Raw genomic sequence first — 14,478 nt, 5'->3', positions numbered from 1 at the left:
AAAAAAAAAAAAAAGTGCAATTGATGGCTTAATTCCTGATGCACAGTTGTGGTACTTACTATATTTCCAAAAATAAACTGATGAAAATTAATTCTTATTAGAGACACTGGGCTGTTTGTCAGATGGTGAAAGGTCTTTCCTCTGACTAAGTTAACTCTCCACTTTCCCCAACTACACCAGTTAAATATTACTTCTGTGGATAAATGTGATTACAAAACACAGCCAATAAGAAAAAGTTACTAACATAATTTATGCAAATTCAGCAACTCCGATTTATTTTTCCCCAAGAACTACCACAATTGATTTGTTTATCACCTGTTATCCTTTGATCAATTATCAGTTTATTTACTGATTCATACTGTGGCCCCAGTCCTGCTTTCCAGTTCATCAATTTTAACAATTTAACATCTCTGAAATCAGGATGTGTCTTACAATGGATGGCATCTTGGAATAGCTGACAACCACATGTCAGTCGGTATATAAATGTCACTCTTCAGTGCTCAAACTTGGTTTGTTTGCAATTTTCTGTAGTACCTGATGATAACTCCTTAACATTTCAGTCAGCAAACCAATGATGAACCACTGTTAAGAATGACTGCGGTTTCTTATCAGAATGTTCTTCTGTTGACACCTTCTGATAAAATCTAGAAAGCACCAGGATCAAAGCTAACAAAATGAGTAAAAATTTCTGGAAGAAAATCCTGGAGATGATAGAGGAGAGCCCTTTTAAAGTATGCTTACAAGATCAATATGCTAGATGGCACTGAGGAAGATATTCTGAGAAGAAACACAAATATCTGAGTATGTTTTAACGAATTTCTTTTGCTTGAACTTCCCATTTTATGTACGGGAGTGTTTAAAAGATATCTTTCAATAAGTACATACATAAGAATACTAGAAGATAACCATGTTCAGATTAATTGGCACATTTCTTCTTTCTTCATAGAGTGCCTCTTACACCTGATGCTATTTTATGTATAATGAAATTGCATCAAGGCCCAGCACAGTGACTCATGCCTGTAATCCCAGCACTTTGGGAGGTCAAGGCAGGTGGATTACTGAGGTCAGGAGTTTGAGACCAGCCTGGCCAACATGGTGAAACCCCATCTGTACTCAAAGTACAAAAATTAGTTGGGTATGGTGGTGAGCACCTGTAATCTCAGCTACTCGGTAGGCTGAGGTAGGAGAATCGCTTGAACTCAGGAGGCGGAGGTTTCAGTGAGCCAAGATTACACCATTGCACTCCAGCCAGGGTGACAAAAGTGAAACCTGGTCCCCCTCAAAGAAAAGAAATTGCATCGATCTTCCACTAACTTCCCAAACCTATAAATGGAAAAACAATCTATTCTGTTGATTCTAAACCCAGCTTCCAACTATTTAGACATCTCCATCCATAGTTTATTGACACCTAAAACGAACATATCCACAGTCAGAATCTTGTGTTGTCTGCTCTGCACCCTACACAGTATGATCCACTTAACAGGATTTTGAAAATGAAACAGAAAACTGAACAAAGCAAACAATCTTTGTAAACCAGGGTTCTAAGAGAATACAGCCCAATGCAATAAGGCATCCACTGTGTATAATGAATTAACTTCTCTCTCATACATCTACATAGTGCTACTACCTATGTGCTTTCACTGGGAGAAATGAGAAAACAGTGTTTCTGTGCTTTATAGTTCAGATTAGAAACTCAAGCTAAAGGCTGGGCATGATAGCTCACACCTGTAATCCCAGCACTTTGGGAGGTCAAGGTGGGCAAATCACCCGAGGTCAGGAGTGTGAGGCCAACCTGGCCAACAAGGTGAAACCCCACCTCTACTAAAACAAAAATCAGCTGGGTGTGATGGTGCATACCTGTAGTCCCAGATACCTGGGAGCCTAAGGCAGGAGAATCGCTTGAACCCAGGAGGCAGAGGTTTCAATGAGCGCGTGTCACGCCACTGCACCCCAGCCTGGGCGACAGAGCAAAACTCTGTCTCAAAAAAAAAAAAAATTCAAGTTGCAAGCTGCAAAGTCTGATGTGGTGTCTCTCAGATCTGGGTAATCATCATTATCTAGGCAACTTTAAAGTTCTCAAGATGGACACCAAAGGGTGGTCTGTAATCCCAGCCCACTCAGGAGGCTGAGGCAGGGAGATGACTTGAGCCCAGTAGTTCCAGGCCAGCCTGGGCAATGCAGGGAGACTCGGTCTCCTAAAACAACAACAATTTCTCTATTTGCAAAATAAAGGAGGTGAAGATTCTTAAACTGGGGTACTCCCAGACATTCAAAGATGTGCTAGGAGTACTTAAAGCTACTTCCTCCAACTGCCATGGTAAATCTTCCTGGCGCTTTTATGACAAGTAATTTAAAATATTCATAATAAACACTAGGTTTCTGGACTGTCTACATGGTTAACAAATAAAGAGCTCCTTATCAGGGCAAGGAAGAAAAATCTCACTAAATGAAGACACTACAATATAGTGGTTTCACTGTAAGGTCTCAGATCCCACTACTTAAAATGTTGCAAGGTAAAACCACCAAGGATCCAAGACAGTAAGGAAAGGAAAGTAAGATCCCTAACTGGCCTTATTTGCCAAAAGGCAAATCACAATGTTCCTTTCTGCAGATCTCTCTATGGAATTCCCAGAACACCCCAGACTCTCTGGAGTAATTCTTAGGAGGGTCTATCAACCTGGAATGGAATCCAGCCCTGCAGGAAGCTGAGCATCATCGTCTCATCCCAGTCCTAGAAGTGAGGCAGATCGAGCTAAGGAGGGCAAATATCTAATTCCCACACATGCAAGAAAAACAATCTTCAAACAGAGATGATTAATACATGGCACTAGCATAACTGCCCATCCATATGAATATGCAAAAATAATTCATGTACTATTTAAATGTAAAAATTAAATAAAACTAAAAAATAATCTAAGAAATTATATGTATAATCTGGGCACAGACTGTCTTAACCAGGACTGGAAACCCAGAAGACTTAATGGAAAAAAATAATTGAGTATGTTAAAAACTAAAATTTCACTATGGCCAGCAATACAAGAAAACAAGTCAAAAGAATGGGGAGGCAGGTCACAGTATGGCTTATGCCTGTAATCCCAGCACTATGGAAGGCTGAGGTAGGATGATCACTTGAGTGCCAGGAATGAGGCCAGCCTGGGTAACATAGCAAGACCCCATGTCTACAAAAAATTATTTTTAAAAATTAGCTGGGCATGGTGGCACATGTCTTAGTTTCAGGTACTCTGGAGGCTGAGGTGGGAGGACTGCTTGAACCTGGGAGGTCAAGACTACAATGAGCCATGATCTTGCCACTGCACTGCAACCTGGGTGACAAAGTATTATTTATTTTGAGGTCCTATCTCAAAATAAATAATTAATCTAAATAAATAGGTGAGAGAGGGCATACTCTTACATTAGGTGAGGCTTAATATCCATAATACAAAAAGATTTCCAAAACTGACAAAGGACACCCCAACAGAAAAATGGGCCAAAGACAAGACATTCTTAGAAAATCAAAATCAAATGGCAAAAAGTCGAGTCTTGAAGAACAAATTCAAATGGCAAACAAACATTAAAATTCACAAGTGGGATCAAGTTCTAATGAGATATTATCCCTTTACATCCAAGAGACTGGCAAAAATTAAACTTAATAAAGCCAATTTCTGGCAGAGATATAAAGAAAATCAGCTGCCATTTGTTGATGGAGGAAACAGGAAGCCTTTTTGGAAAGTAATCTTTTAACATTTATTACAGTTTTCTGGTTTTTATTTTTTTTTAAGGTTCCCTTTCACCAAGCTACCCCAGTCTTTAAAATCTATCCAATGGAAATAGTTATGTGGAGCAACAAAAAACTGAAAACAAAATGTATGTCTATTAACTAGGGATTCGCTTAATTGTATATATTCTTACAACTATATAAACAAATCATACTCCACATGAAAATCATCGAGATGTAGATGATCCTATTTTTATTTTATTTATTTATTTATTTTTTGAGAGGGAGTCTTTCTCTGTCACCAGACTGAAGTGTAATGACGCAATCTTGACTCACAGCAACCTCCGCCTCCTGGGTTCAAGTGATTTTCCTGCCTCAGCCTCCCACGTAGCTGGGATTACGGGCACCTGCCACCATATCCAGCTAATTTTTGTATTTTTAGTAGAAAGGAGTTTCACCTGTTGCCCAGGATGTTGTCCAGGATGGTCTGGATCTCCTGACCTCATGATCTGCCCACCTCAGCCTCCCAAAGTGCTGGGATTACAGGTGTGAGCCATGGCACCCAGCCAAATGATCTTATTTTTATACAGTAATATTGAAAAACCCTATATCTTTATCTGAACACGTATCTATATACAATTCTATGAGCATGGTAAAAATATCTGGAACCATGTACACTTGCCACAAACAAGGGTTACCTAATACGGAGGGGGAGATGAGAGACCCAGGTGGTGAAGGGCAACCAGGGGCCAAAAAAAAGAAAAAATGCAATAAACGAAGTTTTTATATCACACTTATGTGTGTAAAATTATACACATGTATATGTAAACATATACCTTTAAGAGTTAGAATATATCAAATATTTTGTCAGCCAACATGTTTTCAATATAGCAGATACATGCATCACCACTCCACACATCCATCTTATTTTTCCATCTCTAGGGATCTCGAATATACACTTTGTGTAATAAACTTATAAGATGCTTACAACACCTCAAAGAGTCCAACAAGCAACAGTCAAGGTTGCTATTGCAATCAAATGTCATAACTTTAAAAAACATACTTTTAAGATCTACGCAACTAAATCTACAAAATAAAATTATTTCAAATCACTAGATACTTGTACCACAAATTTTAAAAGTCTGCAAATTTACCAATTACATTATACATTATAGTAATTATTGCATCATTATGGAGCAAGTCCTTTTTTTTTTTTTTTTTTTGAGATATAAGTTTCACTCTGTTGCCCAGGCTGGAGTGTGTTGGCACAACCTCAATTCACTGCAACCTCTGCCCCCTGGGTTCAAGAGATTGTTGTGCCTCAGCCTCCTGAGCAGCTGGAATTACAGACACCAGCCACCATGCCCTGCTAATTTTTGTGTTTTTAGTGGGGACGGGGTTTCACCATGTTGAGTCGGGCTGGTCTTGAACTCCTGACCTCAAGTGATCCGCCCTGCCTCAGTCTCCCAAAGTGCTGGGATTACAGGCTGAGTTGCTGGGCCTGGCCAATTATGGAATAAGCTCTAATTAGAAAAAAGTTATTTAAGGCAAGTATTCAGCATTCATTAGTATTGACCACATAACTCTTCCGAATTTGGGGGGAAAAAAAGGGGGGGGGGGACAATGAGGATGTGAAGATTTGTTAATCATACACAAGTAATCTACTACAGCTTGCATACCAGTTATGTTCTTGGCTTGTTAGGGTCACCCATTTTTGTATGTAGTAACACACGGTTCTCTTTGAAATGGAATGAGTTAATTGTTTTCTTTGTAATGGAATGATTAATGTTTCCAAATGACCAACCAAAACTATTCTGGGCCAGGCAGGATGGCTCATACCTGTAATCCTAGCACTTTGGGAGGCAGAGGCAGACAGATCACCTGAAGTCAGGAGGTCGAGATCAGCCTAGCCAACATGGCAAATCGCTGTCTCTACTAAAAATACAAAAATTAGCTGAGCTTAGTTGGCTGTAATCTCAGCTACAGTAATTACTGAGGCCCGAGAATCGCTTGAACGCAAGAGGCAGAGGTTGCAGTGAGCCAAGACTGCTTCACTGCACTCCAGCCAGGGTGACAGAACTAGACTCAAACAAAAAGGCTATTCTGACTTTCTTGTTGCAGAGTTTAAGTTCTATACAGTTCCCTCTATGTATGCATAAAGTTTGTGACAGTATCTGAACTTGACCATGGTCAAAACATAACTCCTTTGAAAAAAAAATCATTTAAGTTCAGTTTGAACTAAAATCAGAAATGATAAAATTAGTTACTAAGATTACACATCATTCAACAAATATATACTGAGGGCTTACTACCTACTAGGTACACATATCAACAAAATTTAAGACTTGAAAATAACCGAAAAACTATAAAAACAAAAAGTTAGTACGAAAAGAGAACCAAAAAAAGCTATCGATGAATAATTATGTAGTTTAAGAAAGGAAGTCGGGAGCCTCTGAGGCTCCTGATCACAAAGAAATCTCAACACAGGAGCGCATACCTTTGCCAGCAACAATCAACTTCATCAGCTATTCTACTAATGGAGACCTCTGTTCATCCTCCCAAAATAGATGGCAAAAAACGCTGAAGCTAGAGTATGGCAGGCAAGTTAAAACAACTGAGAGCATAAATTATCTTAAAGAAAGAGGCCAGGGAGTGGCTCAAGCCTGCAATCCCAGTACTTTGGGAGGCCAAGGAAGGCACATTATTGGGGTCCAGGAGTTCGAGACCAGTCCAGCCAACATGATGAAACCCCATCCCTACTAAAAATACAAAAACTAGCCGGACATGGTGGCAGCCACCTGTAGTTCCAGCTACTCAGGTGAATCAGGAGGAGAGAATTCACCTGAGGCAGGAGGCTGAGGCAGGAGAATCGCTTCAACCCAGGAGGCGGAGGCTGCAGCAAGCTGAGATCGGGCCTGGGCAACAGAGCAAGACTCTGCCTCAAAACAAAACGCATGAAAATCAGGTAATGCTAATTTCACTATTATTTAACCTAATGTATCTAAAGTATTATCCAACATGTAATCAAAAAAAATTATTGGCCGGGCAAAGTGGCTCACGCCTGTAATCCCAGCAGTTCGGGAGGTGGAGACAGGCAGATCATTTGAAGTCAGGAGTTCGAAACCAGCCTGGCCAACTTGGTGAAGCCCCAACTCTACTAAAAATACAAAAATTAGCCAGGCATGATGGAGGGCTCCTGTAATCCCAGTTACTCGGGAGGCTGAGGCATGAGAATCACCTAATCCTAGAAGGTAGAGGCTGCAATGGGCTTAGATCCTGCCACTGCACTCCAGCCTGGGCAACAGAGCGAGGCTCCTGCTAAAAAAAAAAAAAAAAAAAAAGAAATTATTGAGATATTTCACATTCTTTTTTTAATATTAGGTCTTTGAAGCCCAATTTGTATTCTACATTTAAAGCATATCTCAATTCAGACTAGTACATTTCAGCTCTGTGGCTGGTGGCTACCATATCAGAGCAGGTTTTCCTAAAGCAAAGGCATAGCTCAAATCATTTCTCTGGGAATCCTCCCAATTTATTCCTCATAATTCTCCTTGTATTAATTAATAACAATTCATAATTAGTAATAATGTGCCAAAACATATTTGTACTTCAAATTATACTTCAAAAAAATTATACCATAACAGTTAAAGAGATTGGTTGGCTCTGTGCAAACTTCAGAGTCTGAATCTTGAATCAGCACCTAACTTTACAGACCTGGATTCACTTAGCCTCAGTATTCTCATATGGTGTTAACATTAACTGCTTCACTGTGGTTGAGAGGATTAAATGGGAAATTCGGGTAAGGTGCCTACAAAGTGTGGTAAGTAGTCTGTGTGCTCAATGAAAATTAGTTACAGTTGAGATGGGACTGCCACCAACAGAAACTAGCAAAGATTCCATAACTTGATAAATAGGTTAAGGGAAATATAACTGCTTCGTACTACATATGAAAAAACTAAGTTGTTTACCTGGATGATTCTGCCGTTAAAAGTTATTACAAGAATTAGCGGTCAATCATGGAATGAATGCATACTGCTCTTCCCACTACAAAAAAAACTAATCTGACAACCTGAACACTATGACAGAAAACTTACTCATAGTTACAATTCAGCAAAGTGTCTGCCCTTTTCCTCCTAATGAAAATGTAAGATCACTACACTATTTACTTTGAAAAATCCCTAATGCTGGCCAGGCTTCGTAGTTCACACCTATAATCCCAGCACTCTGGGAGATCCAGATGAGAAGATCACTTGAGGCCAGGAGTTTGAGACCAGCCTTGTCAAAATAGCGAGACTTCATCTCTACTAAAAAATAAAAATTTAAAAATAAAACCTACCTCACAGAGTCCTTGGGAAAATAAAATCAGGAAATACATATAAAAACTTAATACATAATCTAGTAAAGAACAGGCTCTCATCTTAAACTATTATCTTACTCACAGGAGGCACACAATTATCTGATATAGAAAATACACAGGTACACAGAAGTAAAAATATGGAAAAGTTATGTTTTCTGGAAGTATTTAAAGCCAGGGCCCTGACAATACATCTCTAGAAAGATCAGATGCACTTTTCTGCTTTCACATTTTTCGTAATTATGTCTTGCTCTTGTAATACAAAATACAAAACTTTGTAAGAAAAATATGCATTTGACTTTTTTTTTTTTTTTTTTTGAGATAGAGTCTCACTCTGTCACCCAGGCTGGAGTGGAATGGTATAGCTTTGGCTCACTGCAACCTCCGCCTCTCAGGTTCAAGCAATTCTCCCACCTAAGCCTCCTGAGTAGATGGGACTACATACAGGCACGTGCCAACACACCTGGCTAATTTTTGTATTTTTAGTAAAGACTGGAATTCACTATGTTGGCCAGGCTGCCCTCGAACTCCTGACCTCGTGATCCATCCCCGCCTCAGCCTCCCTAAGTGCTGGGATTACAGGTGTGAGCCACCGTGCCGGCCTAAATTGACGTTTTAATAACTGTGATTGACATCAACAACTTAGAGTAGAAAATCCCAGCCTTCCTTCCCCTCCACAAATACAACGTTTTGCAACTATCTGTGAATAAAAATAAAAATTTGTTCTTATCAATTTTCACTCTGAGTTAAATCTTCATTCCTTAGTATTTTAATGAAAATCATCTTTTTAAATATGCACAACAACGATTCTAAAAGATCTGGAACTACGTATTTTTAACAGAGTGCCCTTATATTAAGACAGTTTTCATCTTTATATTTTCAATTACGAATCTCCACAATGGAACCAACTAACAAGATTCTGTACTAACCTTGAAAAGTCAGTATACGCTCTGAACACAAGTCCTTTAGTATAATTCTATTATTCATTATTATTGATAATATACCTACTGCATAATTTAGATTGTGACCAAATTCCACTTAATATTAAATTAAGCTAAATACGGAAGTTAATTACAGAAATATTATAGTACTTTGAGATTTGTTTTGTAGTCAGTTACACAGTTAAAACAGAGCTCTAAAAGTAATTAACTCTACCTTCTGTACAAAGTGCTTGAAATCTTAGAGATTACAGGTTCCCTTGGAACATCATGGAAAACTTTCCTCTCTGAGCCAGAAACTGAGTAACTCACTTTCAACTTCTATTTACAATTATACTCATGGTCAGGCCCAGTGGCTCACACCTGTAATCCCAGCACTTTGGGAGGCCAAGGAATGTGGATCACTTGAGGTCAGGAGTTCAAGGCCAGCCTGGCCAACATAGTGAAACCCCATCTCTACTAAAAATACAAAAATCAGTGGGGCATGGTGGCACACGCCTGTAGTCCCAGCTACTCGGGAGGCTGAGGCAAGAGAATCTTGAACCTGGGAGGTGGAAGTTGAAGTTGCAGTGAGCCAAGATCATGCCACTGCACTACCGCCTGGGCAACAGAGCAGGATTCCATCTCAAAAAAATATAAAATTATACTTAGCCCAAGGCCATATAAATTGCATTACTATTACAAAGTTTAATATATATTAATACATCAGTTAAAAAGCACTTTAGGTTGGACATGGTGGCTCATGTCTGTAATCCCAGCTCTTTAAGAGGCCGAGGCAGGCAGATCACCTGAGGTCAGGAGTTCAAGACCAGCCTGACTAACATGGTGAAAACCCGTCTCTACTAAAAATACAAAAATTAGCAGGGCATAGTGGTGGGCACCTGTAAACCCAAGTACTTGGGAGGCTGAGGCAGGAGAATCGCTTGAACCTGAGAGGCAGATTGCAGTAAGCAGAGATCACGCCACTGCACTCCAGCCTAGGTGACAGAGCAAGACTGTGTGTGTGTGTGTCTCTCTCTCTCTCTCTCTCTCTCTCTCACACACACACACACACAGCATTTTAATGATACAAATGGGCAGGAGGTTTCTTTGGGGTAATGGAATGTTCCGAAGGAAGACTGGCAGTGGTTATACAACTCTGTAAATACACTATCATGCAACTGTACACTTAAAACAGGTTAATTTTGTAAGATATACATTCTACCTCAATAAAACTTTTTTTCCAGGGCACCTTAAATGTCCAGTAGTATAAAACCTAAGATGCTACTCTAGGTATGAGAAGTACAAAAGTACAAAGGCTATGTTATTTTATGTAACACCATAGCCCACTATCAAATGCTTAATTAACATCTTCCCATTCTCTCTCATCCCCACAGATTTTCAGGGCTGCAAACATACAAAAGTCAAGTTTTTATCTCTTTAACTATAGATTCACTGTTAAATGCAGAACAATATGCATATCATCATCTGTTTACATACTATTTTTTAAAGACTACCCTAATTTTGGTAAAATACTCAGATCTTCAGCGCTTCTCTGGTTCCAATTAATTTGTGAAATGAAGTTTCAGTTCTACTAGAAAAACTTTAATCAAGGTCTACAGACCACTGCCTCAAGGCCTGATAACTGACTTTGAAATTCATCAATGGCAATTCACTTATAGCCAAATGTGTGTCTTCTGTGTATATAAGGAGTAAGAGGAGGGGAAAAAGGGAAATTCAAATCACCTGTACATTGAAAATCACCACACACACACACAAAAAAACATCCCAACAAATACACTAAAATGTTAACAGCTCTCATCTCAAGGCAACTTCTAGTTTTTGCTGAGTTCCAAAATTCCCTCAGTGACTATGTATTATCTTCTAAATTAGAAAAAATTAAAATTGCTCCTATGCTAAACGGAAGCCAGTCTCAAAACACTACACAATATATTGTATGATTCTATATACATAACATTCTGAATAAGGCAAAACTATATGAAGACAGAAGACACTAGAGGCTGGGGTTGAGGAATGGCTGACTAAAAAAGGGCACGACAGAAATTTGGGGGCTATGAATCTTGATAAATGCTGACAACTGTGTAACCACCACCACAGTTAAGGTGACAGATAATCTTGCTAATTATCAGCAAAAAATGCTTATCTTACTGTATGTAAATTAACTGCAACTTTTAAATTCTAATGATAAAAAGCAATAAATTTCTGTGCAATAAGCCAATGTTTTTCAAGTCAGCAGTTTAAGAGGATACAAAATACTGGATCACTGAACTACTTCAAATCTCAGAGATTTGTTCTGGGGTCCACTGTTAAGGTAACAGTAAGGTGAAGTGCAGACCCAGAATCCCCATTTGCTCACTTCAAATCCAGGACTCTCTTCCACTTCCCCATTCCCATTCTTCCAGAGTTCTGAAGAACAGTGTCCACAAAGTGCATGTGCAAGTGGATTATGGCTGGACATAAAATTCCAAATGTTCAAGTGTACATTCTTTCAGTGCACACACATGTGACTAGTGTCCTTTCCAACCCTGCCAAAGTACCACCTCACTTTGTGAGGCAAATGAGTTATGGAGTCAAAGCTTAAGTAGAACCAAGCAGTAGACTGCAGGGCATGTATAGAGATCAATAATAAATACTTCAGAGTTCCAAAATGGGAACATTTGATTCCTTGTGAATTGACTGGGGAAAATAAAAATACCATGAGAAACCAAAGTAAGAATGCAAACAATCTTTGAAACAAATTGACTACCTTCATCTTATTAAAAAAAGGAAAACGTAGCTTTTATAGCAGGCTAATGACAAATACACTTTGCTAAAAAGAAATGGCTATCACATGCATGATGTAGAATAATGTGTTAAAGCAAAATAATCACTTTATTTTTTCCATCACGCAAGACAAAAATGCCTATCTCCCTTATACAAGAACTATATAGCCAAATCGTGAGAATCTAAAACTTTTCGGGAAAGTGGTGGGAGATGATGCAAAACGACTTATCTACGCTTGATAGGAAAAACGTGGCTAAGACTGCTCTTTGCGCCATCTTACACAGCGAACCATATCTGCAGTAGTCCAGGGAAGGCCAACCACCAGGTTTCAATAACAACAAAAGTCAATTAAACATCCACTCAAATTGCACCTCGGTCATCTGTCTGACATCAAGTCTTAAACCTAGAACGTAAGGTTAATGTAACTACTCACGCATTAACTTAAAGTCTCACTTCCAACAAGCACTGTTCCTACTTTACGTTTACCACCTAAGGAGATTTAAACTTGTGAAAAGCTTAGGGAGATCCTTTATACGCTGTGATTCCCCATTATGCTAGTACCACGTGAGAGTTAAACCAAATCCAGAGCTAATCAGTAAACTAAGAAAGGAGAAACAAAACGCTGAAAATAGAAAATCATGGCCAAATAAAATAAAAACTCGTGGAATAAAAGGTACGCTGAAATGAAAACCTGTGAGAATTCATTTTGTAGGCGCACAATACTCATGCATATTAGAAGAAGGCCCTTCATAAAAATAGCCAAGACTCTCAAACATTTGAGATGCTGGCTTAGCGAGATTGACTGACAGACAACAGCTGGGGAGATTTTGTATTGCTCTTGTAACATCCTGGCATACTTCGGGAGAATGAGTAAAGAACACTATAGTGGCAAAAAAAAAAATAAACTAGTAGGATTTCATTTTTAGATATGTGAACGCTGAAAGCCCCTACCAAATTGCTGTACTCTTATTTCTCCTACGTTTTCCAGCACCGATTTCACAGTAATGCATGTTCTTCCTCCCCAACCAAACAAAAAACCTCGTGGAAAAAAAGACACACACACCTCCCTCCAAAAACAGGGGCAGTGATACAAAGAAATTGGTCACCTCTCCGCCTATCTCCGTGATCCATTTCACATTTTAAATCTTACTTTAAAGCGGAGAACTGTCTGTTTCTTCCGTAATAGAGGGGCTACGGCGCCGCCCAATTTCCCAGGCCGCAAAAATAGTCCAACCCGCCACAATTCAAGCTTTTCTGCTTTTCTGTCTTGGATGCTATAACCCTAAATCCGGCACCCCCATTCTCCTCAGACGCTAAAGATTTGCTGGCCCGAAACTCGAAGACAAGGGGTGAATTCCAAAGATTCCGCGCCGCACGCGCCCCAGGGGGCGGGGAGGGGGCGCGGGCGCTGGCCGAGGCGCTCGGGCGGGCAGGTCCGCGGGCGGGGGAGCGGGCGCGACCGCACAATCCCCCCGCCGCCTCCCCGCGCTCGGGCCTGGCCGAGGAGCTCCCGTCGTCCCGCCGCCGCTCCGCCGCTCCGCCGCTTCCCACCGGCCCGCCAAGAGCCGCAGCGGCGACAAGGAAGGTTCCTAACTAGGAAAACCCACGGTGTCCGACGTGCTGTTTCAAAACATAACGGAGCCCCGGCCCCCGAGACCGTTAAACCGCGGGTGGAGGGGGGAGAAGCAAGGAATCCCGCGGCCTCGGGCGGGGGCCTGGCCGCCCCTCCGACCCCCAGCGTCACTCTCCGGGACCACCAGCCCTCGCTCAAACGCGCCCCAGCCCCCAGAACACTCGACAGAGTGGCAGAGGGGTCAGTACCTTGTAGAAAGCCCCGTTGGAGCCGCGAACCTCCACCGTCAGCTCCGCCATGTTGGAACCGCAAAGGCCGCCGGGAAGAGATTCTAGAAACTTTCCAACCAGAGGGGAGGAGGGGGGAGGGGCGCGGAGGCGGGGAAGGGGAGGGGACAGCAGGGCGGGGATTCGGGTCCCCGCCCCTCACCGCGGGTCTCCGCGTGCCGCCCCGACTCTCCAGGTGGGATCCCGGCGCTCCCTGCGGCGCCCGCCCCGGGCTCCGCCTGCCGCCGGCTACGTCGGCCTCGCCTCCCGGCACAATCGCCGACCTTTGACCCGCCCGCGGGCCCCCGCCCCCTCGTGGCCGCCGTTCGCGCCGCCCCGGAATCCTCGGCCCGGGCTCAGCCCGCCCCGCGCGTGGCGTTCGCTCGCGCCCCGCGTCCAGACCTGGAACTTCTGGGAGGGCTGGATGCCCGGGGGTGGCCTTGTCACCCACCTCGATGGTGCCCCAAGTTTTGTCGCCCCGCTCTGGTTTGTTTTTTAAAAAGTCGGGCCTTCTCCGGACTCCGATTCTCCAGTTCCACGCCCCTCAGACGGGTTCGCCCAGCCCGCCCCCCACCTGCTGCACTTCAGCTAGGCCGGGCGCGGTGGCCCACCCCTGTCCTCCCTGCACCCTGAGAGGCCGAGGCGGCCGGATCACGAGGTCAGGAGTTCTAGACCAGCCTGACCAACTTGGGGAAACCCCCGTCTGCACTAAAACTTAGCCGGGCGTGGGGACGCGCGCCTATAGTCCCGGCTGCTGGGGAGACTGAGGCAGGAGAATCGCTTGAACCGGGGAGGCGGAGGCTGCAGTGAGCCGAAATCGCACCACTGCACTCCAGCCGGGTGACAGAGCGAGACTCCGTCTCAAAAAA

The 14,478-nt window shown here is 42.1% G+C and overlaps 1 protein-coding gene across 1 annotated transcript in view; it reads right to left on the bottom strand.

Annotated features, from left to right (window-relative positions):
- The window catches only part of LOC108311124 (fragile X mental retardation syndrome-related protein 1-like), a 64,686-nt gene extending 50,737 nt beyond the window's left edge, over positions 1-13,949 (bottom strand). Inside the window, 1 exon segment of the mRNA XM_037741967.1 lies at positions 13,592-13,949. Coding sequence (XP_037597895.1) covers positions 13,592-13,642 — 51 coding nt within the window. The 5' untranslated portion in view covers positions 13,643-13,949.
- Positions 13,950-14,478: the final 529 nt, after the last annotated feature.

Source organism: Cebus imitator, unplaced genomic scaffold (genome assembly GCF_001604975.1).
Source record: "Cebus imitator isolate Cc_AM_T3 unplaced genomic scaffold, Cebus_imitator-1.0 Scaffold111, whole genome shotgun sequence".
In the NCBI taxonomy this organism is placed as follows: Eukaryota; Metazoa; Chordata; class Mammalia; order Primates; family Cebidae; genus Cebus; species Cebus imitator.
Note: the sequence above shows the minus strand (reverse complement) of the source record. Positions and strands in the feature narration are given on the sequence as shown.